Raw genomic sequence first — 20,163 nt, 5'->3', positions numbered from 1 at the left:
CCCACCAGAGGAGTGGGGACACTGAGGGATGTCTGAGTTCCTTGGGCAAGGAACCTAGGACTGCTCTGGAAAAGGTCCAGAGAGTTCTGGGAACATAGCCAAGTCATTAATTATCCCCTGGGATTCCCATCCATTTTAAGAGAGAGTTGTTATTGAACTCACTTTGTAACTGAGGAAGCAAAGGCGCACAGAAGTTCAACAGCTTGTTTGACATCACTCAGCAAACGTGTGGCAGGGCCAAGGATTCCGCAAGCCCTTCTGATGCCAACTGCTTAGGGACTGGGGGAAACTCAGTGTTTTCCCTAAGGAGAAATTTCTTTGGCAGGGCAGTTTTTGTGGGTTGTGTTATTGTTGTGTTGTGTGTGTGTGTGTGTGTGTGTGTGTGTGTGTGTGTGTGTGTAGGAGAGACAGAATGAGAACCCTTGGCTTCCAGTAGCTGGGTACATTTATTTGCAAGACCACTTTCAATGGTGCAGATCCAATGCACGCAGAATTTTCTGAATTTTCATGAGTAGCAATGGTGAGGTAATAGCCTACTGTCTGTGACCCAGGAGACACTTTTCTGGCCCCACCTTTTGCTGCATAAGGCATTCATCTATGCACTACCTTCCACTCCTGCAAAGAAGTCTCCTCTTCCTTTAGCTTGGAGAATTTTTGGACCAGAATGGACACAGATTCTCGGGAGAGATGACTTCAAAGTGCAAAGTGGAGTGGTGTCTCTGATTAGGATCTGTCAGGTACACTATGGAGTACTGCAGGTATCTGGGGTCACGCAGCAGAAGTTCCATTTCCTTCCCCAAGCCATAGAACCCCTGAAATCAGCCTAGCACAGCGCCACAGGCTTCATGGGTTCCAGTTCCCTTTTTGAATAGGAGGCAGCAGGAGAGGGCCTTAACGACCTTGTCAGTTATGCTGCTGCAACTCTCTTGCTTGCTGGTACTGTTTCTGGCCATTGAGGCTTTCCTCTGATGCTCTGTGTTGAACATGCTGACAGATGGAAGCCTCAGTGATTTGGGAATTATGACATTCTCTGAGTTGATACGAGCTGACCAGGGCTGGAGTGTGTCTGATGTGAGGGTTGCCATATGCTTGCATGTGAGTCTTACCTGGTGGTAGCTGGTAGCAGCAAAGCCAACTGAGAACTTCATGGGGATAATCGCGAGGCCCTTCTTCTTCCAGTAATTCTTCCGATTAAACTCATCCACATGCATTCTTCTGCTGTGAAAGGATGACTTGTCCAGGCATGCTTCCCAGCATCTTATCAGGGCCTCCGGACTGAAGGCTTGTTTGTAGATGGTTTTATCAACAGTTTTGTACATGTTTTTCTCCCTAATCTGAAACAGGTGGGAAATCCAGTCAACAGCAATGTGTGATAAGACAGAAATCTCCATGGAGACTGGAAAAGCTTCTCCACATAAGCACACATTTTGGTTGGGGGAAAACAGGGACTGTTATTTTTATCTGAACAGCATGTGCTTTTGTAAAATGGTGAGGATTAATTTTTCATCTCATTCATCAAAGTACTGATCAGAATCTCTCCTCCCCTTGCCTGGAAGTGGAAGGTGGCAGGTAGCAACTAGTCCCTGAATGGTGCTGGGGGTGGAGGGAGTGGGGATTTCCTACAAGATGTGGACAGAGTCAGGCTAGGAAACAGTACACAGAAGCCAGGATTTACTGCAAGAGTTACTCTGTCACGTGAATAGCATTGCAGACCACAACGAGCCGCAGGGTTCCCATTCGCCTCCCATTCTCCTTCAGAATGTGTGCTGACGTCTTCCAGACACTGATTTACACAGAGTGTCTTTTAAGTCCTGGGACTTAAGAAAGTGAACCTGCTGAGGAACCCCAAGAGTTTCCACTATCCTCATCTTGTTCTGATAACAATGCAGGAATGACTGTACTATCAGCAGCAACAATATAGCAATAATACTATCCAGTTTAGGAACACAAAGACTTTCATGACTGCTAACTCTGTGGGTCATTTTCTACTTGTTTTGTAGATAAGGAAACTGAGCCACAAAGAAGTTGACTTTGCTTGTTTATGCTGTTTCACATGCCTGGATTACCTTTCCACTATCCTTCTAATCATTCCTGAAGGTGTATCTCAAGTGCCATTTTCTCCAGAAAGCTTTATCTTTTAACTTAAACATTTTATTTATTTTTAAAATTTGTTTTTACTTGGCAGATTTACACAGAGAAGGAAAGACAGAGAGAGACACAAGTTTTCCATCACTGGTTCACTCCCCAAATGGCCACAACAGCTGGAGCTGATCCAATCCGAAGCCAGGAGCCAGGAGCTTCTTCTTGGTCTCCCATGTGAGTGCAGAGGCCCAAGGATTTGGGCCATCCTCCATTGCTTTTCCAGGTCATAAGCAGGAAGACAGATTGGAAGTGAAGCAGCCAGGACATGAAACAGCATCCATACAGGATACCAGCACTACAGGCTGAACAGCTTTTATCCATCATGCCACAGTGCCAATTCCCAGAAAGCTCTTTCTGAGTCTTCTTCTTTCATGGCAATGTGACATCCTTTTTCTTTCCAGGCTGCTCCACTCCTGATCCGGCTCTCTGCTTCTGGCCTGGTAAAGCAGTAGAAGATAGTCCAAGGCCTTATGCCCCTGCAGAAGAGACCCTGTTAGCCCCTGAAGAAGCTCCAGGCTCCTGGCTTTGGACCAGCCAGGAGCCTGGAGAATGAATCAGCAGGTGGAAAATCTCTGTCTCTTCTCTCTCTGTAACTCTGCCTTTCAAATAAAAATGAATTAATCTTTTAAGAAAAAATAAAAAAGAATAGTATGCCTACTCATTTTGGTACTAAACATTGATTTGCACACATATGTTGTGTATCAGTGGTGTGTGTGCAAATAAAAATGGATGGATAAAGAGAGAAAAAGTGTTAGAACAAGAAATGTGAAATTGTTCATAATGGATACCCCCTGACCAACAGAAATAAGAAAAGGAAAGGGTTATGTTCACTTTTTGCTTTCATTACTTCAGTATGGTTTGACTTTTTCGGAGGCCAGTGCCTTATCCATTAGGCCACTGGGGCTTCACTGGTTTGGCTTTTTGAAAAAACAAGTATTTTTTATACAAAATTTTAAAAAGGAGAAAAAGATTTCTGGGTAAAGTGGGAGAAAGTGAGATAGAGGGAGATGGGACTTTGAGGTAGCTTTCAGTGTAAGCTCTGAGACAAGACTAACTTGCAAGTTCCTTCTAATGGGTCTACTGGGTCCTGTAGTGGGGTCTCTGCTTTTTCTGAGTCTCCAGCCACTATGACCATGATGTTGCTTACCACCTTACCTTTTCTGGTGGAAGGCCACATTTGGCTGCCACAGCTGTGATGCAAGATTCAGTCACCAGGGTCCCCTGTGGGAAGCCAAATCCACGGAATGCTGTATTGGAAGGTAAATTGGTCCTGCATGCTTGGCCCCGGAACCTGAGGTTGCGGATCTTATATGCATTTTCCAGCTTTAGTATAAGAAATTCTGTTACCTGAAGAACAGATTCATGTACATTAGGCACGTGGTTTTTTTTTTTTTTTCTCTCTCTCTTTCTCTCCAAGTCATACACAGAGTTGAACTGCTTGCAGTTTTGTTAACTACTTGGAGCTAGGTGCTTGCTAAAGACTCATGTAAAAATGTTGTATTTTACTGATCATCAAGGGCCCTCCTGGTTTCGGATGAACTTACCAGCTCCGAGTCATCCAGCATGCATCCTCCGTTAATGTAGCACTCCACGTCAAGAGCTTTGATGCGCCCGTTGTTCATGAATCCCACCTGTCGATGATGGACATTTGACCGATCAGAGTTAAGACTTACAAGCCAGTGTGCGCCACCGCCCAGTTTCCACGCTCCACATTTGCTCTGTGGTGCACCACACCTTGCATTTTGTGATTTCTCAGGACTTGAGAAATGAAGCCCTCTCCTGATCTGAATCTTGCTGAGCACTTTCCCTTCAACATGTCATTTTCTGTCTTCACATTCATTATGAAATTCTAACGTTCTTGATTGTTTCTCAGCATCAAATTTCCAACATCTTCTTTCTTCCCACAAGAGTTGCCTTTAATTTATTTTTAAACTGGATTTCTTTGTTTTCCCTTGTGGAGAAGGCCCTGGAATTCCACCACGCACTGGAGTTGGCCTTTCCCTATCTAATTATAATCACAGTGAATCTTGCTGTGAAGAAAATCTCTGACGCTGAGATCTGTGGATGAATGCGTGGGAAGGATAACCCTCATTTCACTAGGTGGAGGAGGTGCTGTGTAAATGGGCACAGAACCCGGAAACGGGAGCCAGTCCTGTGGGCACTGTTTGGGAGGCACCCAAGGCAGCCTGGCTTAAAATAAAGACATTCTACTTCCTGTTCTCAGTTCTACCAAGAGAGGTTCAGCCCAGTTCTCTTTGCCTTTCTCACAGCAGTGACAAACATGGTCCCTGCTGGCTTGCGGTTATTGTCAAATATTTCCAGGGCAACACTGGCTGATAAACCACAGAGCACAGGGAAATGTGCAGGTTCAGAATTTCTGGTGCTTTTAGCAACTGCTGGGCTGAAATCCACCTTCAACTTCTCATTAAGTATGTTCTCATCCTTGGATCTGCAAAATTGACAACATTTCAGAACTATCCAAATCACTTGATCAGAACCCTTAGATCATACACTATAGCAGGACCCTGGGTTGATATTGGGTGGCAGTTCCACATCCTTGAGTACTGGACATTTCGGAGCCTGGGTGTGACTTCCTTTGTATCTACCCTTCCCCCAGAGACAATAAGAAATGGAGAATTAGGAAGCGATGATTTCACCCACTTTTCCCTGATTCTCGATTCTTCTCACCTTTGTCAACCCTGTAATCATCATCAAATAAATAAAATAAATTATTTTTAAAAAGAAAGTATTGCTGAACAAAAACAGTACCAGAAATAAAGGAACAGAGAGAATTCTTAAACTATGTACTATAAACCTTTCAAGAATTTTGGAAGAACCTACTTACACACAAATATTTGTTTTGCTATTTTGAAAATAGTTCTGAATAACCAAATAAAATGGTTAGCTGTTGAATGGCAACATACATACAAGAGCTCATCACAAAATTCATGGAAAAATAAAATGAAAAGATAAATTTATTTTGGTGCAAAAAGTTTTAAAATCCATGCAGTCTTCTTATAGGAGGCATCTTCCATGAACTTTTTTTGAAGACCCCCCATATGCATGGATTTCAGAACATTTTGCACTAAACAAACTTTTAAAAAGATTTGCTTATTTTTATTGAAAAGTCAGATATACAGATAGGAGGAGAGACAGAGAGGAAGATCCTTTGTACACTTATTCACTCCCCAAGTGGCCGCAACAGCTGGAGCCAAGCTGATATGAAGCCAGGAGCCTCCTCCCTGTCTCCCAGATGGGCACGGGGTACCAAGGCCTTGGTGCATCCTTGACTGCTTTCCCAGGCCACAAGCGGGGAACTGGATGGAAAGTTGGGCCACCAGGACACAAATTGGTGTCCATATGGGATCCTGGCACTTGCAAGGAGAGCACTTGCAAGCTCTAAACAAACTTATTTTTAAATTTTATTTTCCAGGCCTGGCACGGTAGCCTAGTGGCTAAAATCCTCACCTTAAACACACCTGGACCCCATATGGGCACTGGTTCTAATCTTGGCAGTCCCACATCCCATCCAGCTTCCTGCTTGTGGCCTGGGGAACCAGTCAAGGATGCCCCAAGGCCTTGGTACCCTGCGCCCACTTGGGAGACGGGGAAGAGGCTCCAGGCTCCTGGCTTTGGATTGGCACAGCACTGGCCATTGTGGCCACTTGGGGAGTGAATCAGTGAATGGAATATTTTCTTTTCTGTCTCTCCTCTTCTTTGTATATCTGACTTTCCAATAAAAATTTGAAAAATTCTTTTTTTCCATGAGTGTTTTGAAGTTATCTTGTACATACACGTATATAACATGTATATATTAATAGGTAGAAGTAAAATTATATTTTAAAATAAAATAAAAATTGGATTTAAAAAATTTACTCTTTTTAGTTATATTTAATTTTAACATATTAACAAAAATATGAATAACCTAAGATAATCTTAATAAGTGTTACAGTCTCATAACTACGACAGAAAGTCTAATTTATAATCCAGGCCAAAGCTGCATTAGCAACTGTCACAATCCCATAGTGTGAGTCCATATTGCTTTTGACCCTAGAAAATAGTAAAAGCTGTGGCTCTTAATTTCTGTGCCTTAGAAGCAAACTAAAAGCTTACTGGCCAACTATGGTCTCTCCTGTAATTATAAAATTACCAAAGCCAATGAAATTGTGCTGTGCTATGGAAAGCTGTTGCTTTAGTAATACAGAGAATGTAACCATTTAATAATTCAAGGTAATGACAATATCAGAAAGGAAATTCAGTTATGCATATGCCACATGCAATTCCTGAATAAAGCACATGTGATAGCTTACGTTACATTAGAACTATCCTAAATTCCAAATTTGAAAAACTACAAATTCAAAGAGTAGTATTATTGCCAACTGGATGCCAGTATGTATTTTTAACAGAGTTAATGTTATAATTGCAGGAAATGCGGTGAACAGGTTTTGAAACAATTTAAAATTTCCTAGTTAGTGCGTTCTTTTTTCTATCTGTAATGAGTTTTTATAACTTTTTCCATAACCACTTGCTGGAAACTGCTGTAAAAACTATAGAATATTAAAATTGTTTCTAAGCATTTCTACTGTAATCTCAAGAATTCTGGAATAGCAATGTATATAGCTTCTTTCAGTTTCAAAAAAAAATTGAGGAACCACTAATGTAAATCCTTTTATTATCATTTGAGATTATATTTTATCATCACACTTCATCTTATGCACTATGCATCAAAATTTTATCATGAAATATTAAAGTCAAACAATTCTTATTTAATATTTTAGATGCTATGATTCAGAAAAAAATCAAAATAGTAGAAAATGACAAAGCCATGCAGATAAAATGAATCATTTCAATAATTTCATTTTTGTACTCACTTTATATTTTCCAAATAGTGGGTGTCTTCCCCCAGTTATTAGCATATCGTCTTCACGATCAAGAACAAGACGAATGGGATGACCGGTTCTGAAGAAGATACATGTTAGACTCTCCATCCGTCCCCGCACATTGATTTAGTCTGCTACTCATCCACCCACCTGTTTGTCCTCTCTACTCTCTGCTCATCCATCCATCTACCCACCTCTCTTACCAATAGCCATTATCCTCCCTCCCACCTATTTAGGCAACCATTTATTTAACTATCCATCCATCTACCCATCCCACTTAGACTTACTGATTGAATGCAGGGTGCTAGTCACTGATGTGAATTAATGTATGACTGAATTACTATTGTTTCTGTGGTCTATAAATCAGGTGTTAGATGTTCAGCTAAAAGGGATCAATATCATATGGCAGTTAGATTGTGTTTTTATGGATTTGATTTTGATCTGCATTCAGATCCAGTCATTTTGTTTAACCCAACCACTAGATACAAAAGAAAATGATTGTGAACAGATACAACACTGCTGGCAAACCTAAGTCAAACACTCATATTCTCAGATGTCTATTTTAGTGTCATCAATGACTGCATTGATAGCAACCATGGAGGTTATTACGGTGTTGGCTGTGCTCGCCTCTGGGGAGCTTGGAACCTCAGCTTTTCTTTATGTTTAGGATAAGGGTTCTTAGAGTTTGGAATGCAAAAGGATCAGAGAGCTCAGTAAAAATATTCATTCCTGGGCCTTATTCCCTTGATTATGATTTGGTGTGTTGGGGAGGAATCCGTGCCCTTCTCTAATTCAGACATCTTCAGGAGCAGGCAGTCACTAGTTTAGAGCAGGGATTCCGGTCTTCTCTGGCAGGGACAAGCTGCAATATCACTCAAGTGGGCTGCTTCCATGTTCCTGCCATAGTAATGTGATGCAGGGGGGTTGAGGCAGGAGGCAAGACAGGAATCGCTGTGACCTCAGGAGGTACAGTTCTGGGATCAGCTAAAGAATGGTAGCTGGGTGCTGGACAGCCTTGTAACTGAAGGTACTGGGGAACCACTGGGAAAGGAAGTTGTCAAATACATTGGTGTCTGGGTCAGTATGGGGCAGCCATGCACTGGGATTTTTAATTTACTATTTTAAAATATTTTATTTATTTGAAAGGCAGATAAAAAGAGATAGAAGAAAGAGAGAAGAGATATCTTCCATCTACTGTTTCACTCCACAGATGCCTGCAATGACTGGGGTGGGACAGACCAGAGCCAGGAACCAAGAACTCAATTCAGGTCTCCCAAACAGTTGACAGAGATGCAGTGCTCAAGCTTTCACCCACAGTGGGGATTTATAAGCTCCCCAGATTGTGGAGTCACAGTAGAGCAGCTGCACAGGCACAGTGATTGGTGGGAACCCAATGAACAGGTTGCCCCCTGCTGGGTCCCTGCTGAGTATGAGCAGAGACAGCTTCATTATGGAATGACCTGGAAGTGGGATTCTGGGCTTACTTTTCTCCCACCTTTCATTTTGGGTGGAGACCTATTTCTGGGTACTTTGGGCCACAGCTTTGAGTTACCCAGGTGCTAAGGGAAGCAGGGCCTGTGAAGTTTACAGATTAATTAGGGCTCTGACAAAATATGCACAGAGAGCCACAGGAAGTGAACCAGTAATAGAAAAGCCAACACACACTAAACAGGAATGCTGAGGGGTAAGCAGCAAGGTGAGAGCGGGGCACTGAGGCTGGCCCGGGAGGCCTCACAGAAACTGAACCGTCTGTCCCCTGAGATGGACACTTTCAGGCCCCCAGAGGCCTGCAAAAGCCAAGCGTGGGAGTCTTTCTTTCCTTACCACATCCTGTTCTGCAATTGAGAGTAGAAGGAAAAGTCAGAGAGCAACCTCTGCCTTAGCATTCCACCTGGGCAGGGCAACTTGCCCCTCTCGTAAATAGGCCACCTTTCCTGAACTTTGGAAATGGGGGAACCCCAGCCATGAGGGGTTATCTAATAAAACCACTTTCCTGTTTGTCGCTTATTGGAATCTTCGAAGTTCTGTGTCCATTTGCCTTTTGCAATAATTTCAAAGAGTTGGAGGGTCGGTGTCAACTTTATTTTATGAAGAAACAGACTAAGAAGAAGGCAGACTTGCCCAAGAACACACAGCTAGTTGTGACAGCAGCCCAGGTGGCTGTCAGGTATGGCTCTGCCTTCCTTGGCCCTGTGTGTTTTGCACCCCCAGTTCCCACGGGCTTACTTACTTGACAGCACCGATGGCTGCGATGGCTCCAAAAACAGCTGGCTTTCCCACCTTCCCCCCAAAACCGCCACCCACTCGTTTCACATGGCAGGTGATCCTGTTGATGGGGATGTTTAAAGTAGATGACACTGTTTTCTGCAAAAGTGAAACATCAGCAAGGTTCATAGTTAAGAATGAACCAGACCAGGAGCTGTCGCCTGCAACACGTTGACAGCGGGATTAATTTACACTTTCTGCTGAGGGGAGATAGGGAGGGTCGGCCTGCATCTCCAAGGGGGCTGGAGGTCCATAAACACAGCGTGTCTTCATGGAATGGTCTTTTCAGCAGCAAGATGGCATTGACTTGGATGCCTGCTAGAAGGAAGCTGTATTCATACTTAAATGCACAGATCAAAAGTTCCAAAGTGGACGAACCAGCACACAACTAACAACCTACTGGGAATGACTGGCAGGCTTGTGGCTAAGACCTAGCATTCATTTTAGAGTGAGATAATGCAAATGTGCACATAGCAGTGTCTTCCCTCCATGGGTGACCCGTGATGATTACATAAGAAAAATGTCAAATGAGGAAATCATTCAGCATGCCATCCAATCAGAGAGCTCCTGAGCCTCATGCACATCCCCACACCTCTTCAAGCCTAAAGTGAACATGGGTGTTCTTTTCTTAACTTGACAAGACCAGAAAAGCAAAGCAAAACAAAACAAAACAAAACAAAAACCAGCCAAGGGTCTGAAGTCTGAGCTGCTCGGCTGATGTCTGAAACTTGGTGGCCCACCGTGGGCCTGTGGGGGTTTCCAGGGGGAGCAGAGTACCCCAGAGCCTCACCTGCACGTGGGCTGGATCCTGGGAAGACACGTAGATGTCCAGCTCTCTGTCTTCTGCCTTTGGAATCACAAGCACTCTCTGCGTCTCCATGTAAAAATGCTCCTGTCCACCAATGTGGACCTCACCTGTAAACACAGGAAAATTCCCAAGAGCCTGGCTGGTGGCAGGCTGCCCTGGTGGGGAGTTCACAAGCCAGTGAGATGTGCACTGGCTGTCCTGGATCTGTCCCAAGCAAGGAATTGGGCATCTTTCCTGCAGCAACAGAGGATGAGCTGTTTGAGCGGCCATAGTTCTGGGCACCAAGTGAAAAGGGCCAGGCTCTGTCCCTTACTCTGTCCTTGACCAACACAAATATGCTGCTCCCTACCTCCCACCCATAAACACAACCCACATTTGCATGCCCAGGAGAGGAGGGGGAATAAGAAATTTAGCCAAGCCCTGAGACTTTGGAGGATGATCTTCCCAAGGGGAGATCACAGAACAGAATCAGATGAGAACTCTAGTAACAGTTCCAAGTCATTTACCTTCAGCAATTCTTAACAAAGGTTTATCTAAATATTTGAAATTCAAGAAGGAGATAGAAAGATAGATAAAGAACATTCTCTGTTTCACTTCCTAAATGGCTGCAATGACTGGGTGGGGGGAAGGATGCAAGCCAAAACCAGGAGCCAGAACTTCATCTGTTCTCCCATCTGGGTAGCAGGCACCCAAGAACCCAGGCCATCTCTGCTGCTTTCCCAGCAGCATCACCAGGGAGCTGGATCAGAAGTGGAACAGCCATTCGGTGTCAGTGTCCCAGGTGGAGGCTGCACCCACTGCCCCACAAGCCAGCCCCTTACCTTCAACTACTTGATCCACTTTTCCAAATGCCTCCTCAATGTTTCCTTGCTCAAGTTTTTTTTCAGGGCATAGGAACGAATTATGTTTTATAGCATCCTGAAGGAGAAGGAGGAAAAAAAAACAGCTGGTTTTCCCAACTTGTTCTTCCAAAGCTAGCACTGTGCCTCAGATCTCCATCTCCTGGGTCACAGGGAAGCAGTCAAAGAGGTGGACAAGTACTTGACCAGCAGCACAGTGGAGATGCGATGTCAGAGGAAACACTCTAGATTTGCAGAGAAAACTGGCAGGACAGATGCACATAGCACCAGAAAGGGGGCAGCATTTAGATCTCAGATCTGGAGTGCACCATGATAGTACAGGATGATGACTATTTGCCTCTCATTTTTGGTGTGGATGGTTCAGGGAACAAGTGGCAGATCCAAATGCATTATGAGTGGGGGAGGGTTCCTCTTTTTTACTTTTTCTTTGAAGAAAACCACATGGGTTAGACTGCTTAAGCAGCTCATGTGCAAGTACCTCCAACTCTGCAGTCTGGAAAAAATTGAGGCTGAACTGAAGGAGAAAACACACACACTCCCACCTCTCTGGGGAAGAAAGCTCAGCAGACACTGTAGGACATATGTTAATTTCTTTGATATTTGGCATTGCTCACAAGTACCTTTCTAACCCTTCATTCTATGTTTTTTTCTTTTCCCCTGGCAGTAGCACCAGTTGATTTTATATGCAAGGAATCACTGATATTTCTTATCCTTTAGACCCAGGCTGATTTTCCAACAACCCCTGTCTCCTGTATTCTTTGTTGCCAATAGTCTTAGATTCCATGGTCTTTCTTGCTGATATTAGAGGACCAGAGAGTAGCTGTTAATTGAGAGCTTGCATTGTGTTAGGCCCTGCGCAGTAACAGTATGTTTGCCTCTACTCTCACACTGATTCTGTTATTATCTTTATTTTGTAGGCAAAGAAATGGAACTGAAGGAGGATATTTAACTTCCCCGTAGCCAAGCTTCAAACAAACTTGAGAGGTAGTTTTCAAGCCCAGGCTTGGTTTAAATATGCTGACCAGTGATGAATCCCTGACTTCTCAAAGCAACAAAATATTACAAATACAGTAGAACTGTTCACTTACTATTTTATAATAGGTCACATGTGCATGGTACATATGGAAGCATGTTTCTTATCACACTGTATCATGTGAGTATGTTACAGTATCATGACATATGCTGTGCTAGTATTTAGTGAGCACTAGCTACATGCCTGGTACTGTCTTAAGCACTTTACAGGTAGTAACTACTTTGTGACAAGCTCATGAAAGGTATATTATTACTGCAGTTTTACAGATGAGCACACCATGGCATAGAGAGATTGCCTGAGGTCACATGGCTAGTAAGTGGTGCAGCTATGATTTAACAACAGCAGTTCGGGTCTGGGACTTGTGCTTTGTAGCCACTAACCTACACTGCCTTTCATATATAGACACATAAATAACTCAATGGATGGATAAACCAATATTGGTGATATGACTATTTTGTTATCTGATTTTGGTCATAGAAGAATTTTTGTTTTTACTTACATATACTTCAAGGGCAGGGAAACAGAGAGAGAAACAGAGAAAGAAGAGATTGCATATTTGTTGATTTACTTCCTAAATGCTTGCAATAGCCAGAGTTGGACCAGGTCAAAACCAGGAACCCGGAACCCAAACCAGGTATCTCATACAGCTGGTAGAGACCCAAGTGCTGCGGTCATCACCTGCAACCTCCCAGGGTCAGGGTACACCAAAGTTCCATGTATTGGAAACTGAATCCTAAATGCCACAGCCTTGACAGTTAGGACTTGAAGAGGTGAGCAGGGCTTTGCCTCATGAATAGGGCAATGTTAATGTGGGATTGTTTCGTTACTGTGAGTTTGTCACTCTTCCCTGCTCACTCACTTTCTCACTCTTTCTCGTGTAGGACCATGTGCACTCTAACTCTTCTGTCTTCTGCCATGGGAGATCCCTCAGCCTAGGGGTTACCAAATTCCAGAGCCCTGAGAAATGAATTTCTGTGAATAATGTTACCCAGTCTTGAGAATTCCATTAAAACAGTACAAAGCAGACTAAGACACAGCAGAGACTTTTTGAACATGAAAGACAAACTTCTCTTTTTTTCCTGTTCCTTGGAGCCAGCCAAATTTGCAGTTCATACAAATAGTACCTTTGCGAGAAAGCCGATTTTTCTAGAGCCAGCCAATGTCATGAAGAAAAACAGGTCCCTGACTTCATCTTGTGTTAACATAGTTACACATGGGCTCGGCAGCGTGGCCTAGTGGCTAAGGTCCTTGCCTTGATCCCATATGGCTGCTGGTTCTAATCCCGGCAGCTCCACTTCGTCTCTGTCTCTCCTCCTCTCAGTATATCTGACTTCGTAATAAAAATAAAAAATAAATCTTTAAAAAAAAAAAAACATAGTTACACAATGATTGACTCAACAACCCTAGGGTGAGACCTGCCATCCATGCCTACCTCAATGGTGAAGATCACGGGTTCCAGATCCTCATAAGTGATCTTTATCTTTTCAATTGCTCGCTTTGCCTGCACATCTGTCTCTGCAACCACAGCACAGATGATCTGGCCCACACAAAGAACCTATGGAAAGTACACACAGTCCTCAGATAGAAAATTTCAGGTGAGAACAGCTTAGCCTGATCTTACTAGTTGCTGATGTCTTAGATCTCTTTGTTAAGTAATAACAATTTTGTAATTACATTCAATCTCATGTGCTTGGCCAAAAAAAGTTGATGAAAAACTATTTAATATAGACAGCTGCCATTTATTTAATATAGACACCTGCCATTTTTCATAGTGACTGTTCACCCCAGAGTGGATGTGAAATTGATTGTGACACGTATCTATTGTGACCTCTGTGGTATTGCTCACATGTATCACTTCATGATATTATTTAAGAGTTTAAAAGTTAAGTATTTTGGCAGGGGTATGAGCATACTGCAGTTCAGTAAGTTAAGTCCATACTTACAAGGCCAGTGTCCCATGTTAGAGTGCTGGTTCCGGTCCTGATTACTCCACTTCTGATTCAACTTCCTACAAATGCCCCTGGGAAAGCACTCAGAGATGGCAACTGCTACTCATGTGGGACACCAGGATGGAATATCTGGCTCTTGGCTTCAGCCTGGTCACTTATGGCCTTTTGTAGCATCAACCAAAAGATGGAAGACATCTCCTTGTGTGTCTCCTTCTCTCTCTGGTACTCTGCCTTTCAGATGAGTACTTTTTAAAAACATTTATTTTATTTTTATTTGAGATAGTTTCCATCTGTTGGTTCTCTCCCCAAATGTTGCAATGGCCAGAGTGAGGCTGATCTGAAGCTAGGAGACAGGAGTTTCTTCCAGGTCTTCTTCAGGGGCCCAAGGAGTTGTGGCATCCTCCATTGCTTTCCCAGACTATAAGCAGGGAGATGGATCAGATGGGACACCAAATGATGCGCATATTGATTGCTGGCACTGGAGGCAGGAGACTTAGTACACTATGATACTGGCCCAAATAAGTTTTTAAAGTGTGTGTGTGTGTGTGTGTGTGTGTGTGTGTGTGTGTGTTATGACTCCCATCATGGGCTGAATTGCATCGCTACAAAGTTCTTATGTTGAGCCAACCTGCCATGACTGGATTTGCATACAGGATCTTCACAGAGGTGAGGCAGGCTAAATGAGATCCAATATGACTGGTGTTCTTACAGATGTGGAAAATCCATCAGGGATGCTGTTGTGTGGAGGAAAGGCCAATGAGAAGCTGGCTGTGCATACCCTGGAGAAGAGGCCTCCAGGGAAACTTTGAGTTTGCACTCAACCTTCAGAACCGGAGGGTGGTTCATCCCAGCTGCCTCTGCCCTGTCTGCAGGACTTTGTGATGGCAGCCCGAGCAGCCCAGCAGCTCCGAACCCAGCTCTTTATTTGGAGCTGTTCGTTCCAAGGCTGAGGCAGAAAGTCTGCATGGGACTCTTGATGATGTGACTGCCCCACTGGCACTCACTGACAGCCTCCACATGCCAGGCAGAGTGTTGGGCATTCCACAAGTGCTCCAGGCTCTGAGATCTCATGATGACACAACAAAACAGGTGTGGTGGTGACTCCTGTTTGAATGATAAGGATTCTCACAGAGTGAGAAAACTTGTGAGTGGAAGTGAAGGAGCTTGAACGGGGCCAGTCAAGTACCCAGTGGATGACTGGTGAATTTGAATGGGAAGGTCAAAAGACAAAGTCAATTGTATTAATTAAAAATGGAGTGTGTGAAGGTAGTTGTGACTTGAAGAAGGGGTGGATCAGGAAGGGAGGAAGTTCAGTGACAACAAGTGGGAGTGGCTATAATTTTTTGTAGTCTCCAGATTTTTCTAGGTTTTTCTATCCTGCTACAAATCAGTTGCTCAGTGGACTGAACTCTGTGTAAGAGGACTCAGGAACATGTAGTGTCAGAATTAGGACTGTTTGCTATTCTGCAGTAAGACTCCTTTTCATTATGCTGCTCTCCTATCTCAGAGGAGCAGGATTGAATAAAAATGCTAGAGTGGAGAGGGGTTAGAAGGCTTGGGGAGCTGGCTGCAGGTGCACCTCAGCGATGACCTGCCCAAAGTCACTTGTTTCATACGTACCTCATCGATGGCCAATAACTTGTCATCTTCAGTACCATTGGTGCCTGGAATGTCGTCAGCTGTTATTATATCAACCACCTCTGGAAGTTCAAGGGCCTCAGAGAAATCAATTGATCTGAACAAAGAGAGATATTTGAGGAATGGAAAGGCAATATTTCAGGGCCCCAAAAGTGAGGGAGGGTTACAGTACAGTTGAAATAAAAATATATGGCAACAAATCAGCTTAGGCCTCGGTTAATCAGAATGCACCTGCCATGAACTGGGGTCCAGGAGATGTCTTGCTAAGCTAGGAGGCAACACTTAAGCTGTTATGAAGGGAGCAAGCTGTGAAATGGGCAGTGTAGTTTTAACAAGGGACATTCTTTGGAAGCTTAGGACAATGGCCATTTATCCCTTAGTAGTGGAGCAGGTGTGTCAATGTTCTATCACCTGCAGAGCTACTCCCTAGAGCTACACCAGAGGCTGCAGCATGGTGATGCAAGACAAGGGAGCCCATAACTGACTTATATTCTCTCTTTTGTTGGTCATTTCCTGTTACTCTCCTTTCTTTCTAGTGCTGGTTGCCTTCTCTCTCTTTCATTTTAGGATCAGTAGAATCAGGGCATTCCTCTGAGAGAGTCTTCAGGAAGTCTTTTTAAAGATTTTTGAAAGCTTTTCATTGACTTACATGATTTTTGCGTGAGCCCTGGTACTGGTCACCAAAGCCATGGCAAGTTCTTTGTCCACCATAGGGATGTCATCACAGAACATGGCCTCGCCCGTGGCATGTTTAAGACCTGACAGGTGCATGATGGGGCGTCCAATGGGATCTTGGAGAGGTTGGTGAGGAGCCACACTCTATAGAGGAAAGCAAGAACTGCCCTAGAACCCTGTGGCTTTCAGAAGTGGCTTGGCCAGTCACCAAAACTCCTGTCTTGAGATTGAGAAACCAGACAGCAACCCCGGGGCTACAAACACTGGAGTGGGTCAGATGGTGCTGTGCCTGTTTAATGTTGCAATCAGGCTGAGGAATTATTATTTCAGCTCTGTAGAAATGCCCCAGATGAGCCAATCTTTCGGCAAAACAGTAAAGTAGGTGAAAGAGCACCCCAGTTCCTCCTTCGTTATCTCCTTTTCCCAAGTGGTCTCCCCACACCCTTCTCCCTGAAATGTAAAGGGTTACCAGTGGACGGGCTGAACTGATACAGTTTCTGAGGGCTCCCAAATCCAGGCCAGAGTATTGACTTGGTCAAGGGATCAGGATGAGGTAGAATTTGGCCATGCTCTCCTCCCAGATCTAAACGTGTCTTGGTGCTTCTGTGAGTGGCACAAAGGCTATGCTAGGAGTTTAAGACAAGGCAGGAGGGTTCATTGTGGAGGGAATAAATTTGTTCTCAAGGAAGATGTGTGTGTGTGTGTGTGTGTGTGTGTGTGTGTGTGTGTAAGAGAGAGTTTGCATATGTGTATGAATGCGTGTGTATACGAGCATGTATGTATGTGTGTGCATGCTTATTTGCACACATGCTTGCCTATGTTTGTACAGGTAGGGAAGGAGAGGGAACATGCTCTAATGAGAATAGTGTCTTCTGAATTGTCTTTCCAGAAAGCTGAGCTCAGTCGTTAGTAGGATTCTTGTTTGCTGGCTTGAGATTAAATATTTGCCAGAGGCTGAACTTTCTGGCTCAACTGTTCTTCTGAGTAAATATCAAACAAATGAGCAAACAGTACCACTTTGCGGAGACTGCAGCAGCTAGTTTGTTGATTAGTCAGGTGACTCAGCCTTGAGTCCATTTAGCAGCAGCTCAGACTTGACCTTGGATTCCAACCTGACATAGATTTCGCAAGAGTCAAGTCAGAACAAACACTGCAACCCTGAGATCTCACGTTTTCTGCAGAGGCTGAACATGTCCCATGTTTCTGGGTTCCCATTAGGCTCACTGACCTGAAACTCTTGAATTCCCTGTGGCATTGTGACTGGGAAATCTTCTAGGGCACTCAGGAACCGGTCTGGAATTTCAGGGGGATGATGGCTGCCCTGAGAATTGATTCACAACGACAAAGAGGAGCTGGTTAATTTTTTTGAGCTGGTTCACGTGAACTCAAGGCAGTTCACATGAACTTCTAGATGCAGAGGTCAAATGGAAGCAGGGATTCTCCTGGGATATGGTGGGTGAGTAAGAGGTCCATTTGAGGTGGTGGAACTTAGATGCTTTAGGAACAGTGGACTGGAGCCAGCATGGTGGCATAACAGCTTAATCCTTAGCCTGCAGGCCCTGGCATTCCATATGGGTGCCGGTTCATAACCTGGATGCTCCACTTCCCAAACCAGGTCCCTGATTATGGTCTGGGAAGACAGAGGAGGATGGCCCAGGGCTTTGGGCCCCCAAACCTGAGTTCATGGAGGCCAGAAAGAAGCTCCTGGCTCCTGGCTTCAGATCACCTCAGCTCTGGCCATTGTGGCCATTTGGGAGTGAACAAGCAGGTGGGAGATCTTTCTCTCCATGTCTTCTCTCTGTAAAAATCTTTCAGGAGAGAAACAGGATGGTGGAATAGGGTAAGGACACATTTAAACAGATGGACAATCACTAGCCAGGGTGAAGCAGAGAGACCATGATTCCTGGGAAACAGAGAGGCCAGGCTGATAGCAGAGGGACATCTGGAGATCGGTGGACATGGGGAAGCAGCAGAGACAGCGGAGCAGTATTGCAGTGACCAGATACCCCAGTGGAGACTGGCATTCCACCAGCAGCGAGGTGGGACGAGGAGCTCACCGGGAGCTCAGGAGGTGAACCCAGGCATAGAAACTGCCTGTCCTGCTGATTTGCTTGATTTGACCACGAGCAAAAGCAGAGTGGCAGAGCCCAAATAAGTGGGTGCAGCAACAGGTACAGGCCAGAAGAGAATGGAGTGAAATATTCCAGAATCTAAAAGGAAAAAATTGTCAGTCTAGAATACTTACCCAGCAAATCTTTCCTTTGTTTTTAAAAAATAAGATAAAATTCTTTCACAATAAAGAGAAGCTCAAAGAATTACTTCTTCCAGACCTGCCCTACAAATGATACTTAAAAATGTTCCACTGACAGAGAAAAGGAACAGCACCTACCAAAACCAGAGACAAACGTGGAGAACGTCCCAATAAAACAACAAAAGAAGACTAAATCAAGCAATGAACAACTCATTGTTAAAATGACAGGATCAAATCACTACCTGTATTTATTAACTCAATGTACATGGCTTAAAGTCATTAATCAAGCATCATAGATTAGCATACTTAATAAAAGAACAAAACCCATCTATCTGCCTACAGGAGACACATTTCACCAAAAAAGGTACACAGAAACTGAAGGTAAAAGGATAGAAAAAGATATTCCAGGCTAGTAGAAAAGAAAAACCAGCTGGTATAAGCCATTCTTAAATCAGACAACACAGACTCTGACATGAAAAATGTTAAAAAAAAAAGATGGAAAAGACATCACATAATGATCAAAGGATCCATTCATCAAGAAGCGATCACCTCACTAGTTCCTTATGATGTTTTCTTTATCATCTCTAATTTTACTTGGTTTTTCCCTCTTGCTTTTTTTGTTAGTCTAGCTAAAAGTTTGCTTTGCTCATCTTCTTAAAAAATGACTCTTTCTTCTTGCCAATTTAGAGTTCTTTAGTTTTAATTCCATTTATTTTTGTGGTGATTTTTAATCATTTCTTGCTTCCTGTTCATTTTTTTCTTTTTAATAAGTCCTTGTATTGCATTATTAAATAATTTATTTGAGATATTTCTATTTTTATAAGCACTTGATGTGATAAATATTTTCTTTTAAAAAAAGATTTATTTTTATTGGAAAGTCAGATATACAGAGAGGAGGAGAGACATAGAGGAAGATTTTCTGTCTGCTGATTCTTTCCCCAAGTGACCGCAATGGTTGGAGCTGAGCTGAGCTGAAACCAGGAGCCAGGAACTTTCTCCACGTCTCCCACGTGGGTGTTGGGTTCCAAGGCTTTGGGCCTTCCTCAACTGCTTTCCCAGGCCACAAGCAGGGAGCTGGATGGGAAGCAGGGCTGCTAGAACATGAACCGGCGCCCATATGGGATCCTGGCATGTGCAGGGTCAATACTTATTTAGCCTTATCAATACTTATTTCAATACTGTTTTTACTGTATCTCTTTGGTTTTAACATTTTTGCTTTTATTTTCATTTCTTCAAAAAACTTTTTTTCTTACTAATTTCTTCAATGACATATAGGTCAGTGGCATCATTTTGTTCAAGATTTTTTATTTTCTTTTTCATGTTTTCAGTGAGACATTGGTCATTCAGTAGCATGTTATTTAACTCCATGTTGTTGTAAATTTTCTATTTTTCTTCCTGCTGCTGATTTTATTTTATGCCTTTTAATTTCAAGGAATGTATGGTAACTGTGTAATAGAGGCTATCAAATCCAGATATGAAGATATAATGCAGTGTGCATCTCTACTTCCAAATCAAAGATGGACTCCCAGTGAAACTGTTGAGTATATCTTGACAATAGGATGCTGGACTCTCTGCCGTTGTCCATACCTCAGTGTCAGGATACACTTAAATAGCAGAATGATAGACTTTTGACCATTTATGAAGGACTCTATCATTGTAATA

At 43.4% G+C, this 20,163-nt stretch overlaps 1 protein-coding gene and 1 long non-coding RNA gene across 2 annotated transcripts in view; one reads left to right on the top strand and one right to left on the bottom strand.

Annotated features, from left to right (window-relative positions):
* LOC131480392 (uncharacterized) overlaps positions 1 to 2,496 on the top strand; it is a 38,355-nt gene extending 35,859 nt beyond the window's left edge. The window contains exons 2-4 of the long non-coding RNA XR_009245486.1: positions 1,344 to 1,488; positions 2,001 to 2,097; positions 2,186 to 2,496. This is a non-coding gene — a long non-coding RNA (uncharacterized LOC131480392). The remainder of the gene's footprint in view (positions 1 to 1,343; positions 1,489 to 2,000; positions 2,098 to 2,185) is intronic.
* LOC101522091 (aldehyde oxidase 2) overlaps positions 1 to 20,163 on the bottom strand; it is a 75,525-nt gene that overhangs the window by 29,075 nt on the left and 26,287 nt on the right. Inside the window, exons 16-26 of the mRNA XM_058664805.1 lie at positions 17,479 to 17,571; positions 16,225 to 16,394; positions 15,558 to 15,672; positions 13,421 to 13,543; positions 10,917 to 11,013; positions 10,078 to 10,202; positions 9,253 to 9,386; positions 7,014 to 7,101; positions 3,687 to 3,773; positions 3,293 to 3,489; positions 1,107 to 1,329 (exon numbers count right to left, since the gene is read on the bottom strand). Of these exons, the coding sequence (XP_058520788.1) occupies positions 1,107 to 1,329; positions 3,293 to 3,489; positions 3,687 to 3,773; positions 7,014 to 7,101; positions 9,253 to 9,386; positions 10,078 to 10,202; positions 10,917 to 11,013; positions 13,421 to 13,543; positions 15,558 to 15,672; positions 16,225 to 16,394; positions 17,479 to 17,571 (1,452 nt within the window). The remainder of the gene's footprint in view (positions 1 to 1,106; positions 1,330 to 3,292; positions 3,490 to 3,686; positions 3,774 to 7,013; positions 7,102 to 9,252; positions 9,387 to 10,077; positions 10,203 to 10,916; positions 11,014 to 13,420; positions 13,544 to 15,557; positions 15,673 to 16,224; positions 16,395 to 17,478; positions 17,572 to 20,163) is intronic.

The sequence above is a fragment of the Ochotona princeps genome, chromosome 5 (genome assembly GCF_030435755.1).
Source record: "Ochotona princeps isolate mOchPri1 chromosome 5, mOchPri1.hap1, whole genome shotgun sequence".
In the NCBI taxonomy this organism is placed as follows: Eukaryota; Metazoa; Chordata; class Mammalia; order Lagomorpha; family Ochotonidae; genus Ochotona; species Ochotona princeps.
Note: the sequence above shows the minus strand (reverse complement) of the source record. Positions and strands in the feature narration are given on the sequence as shown.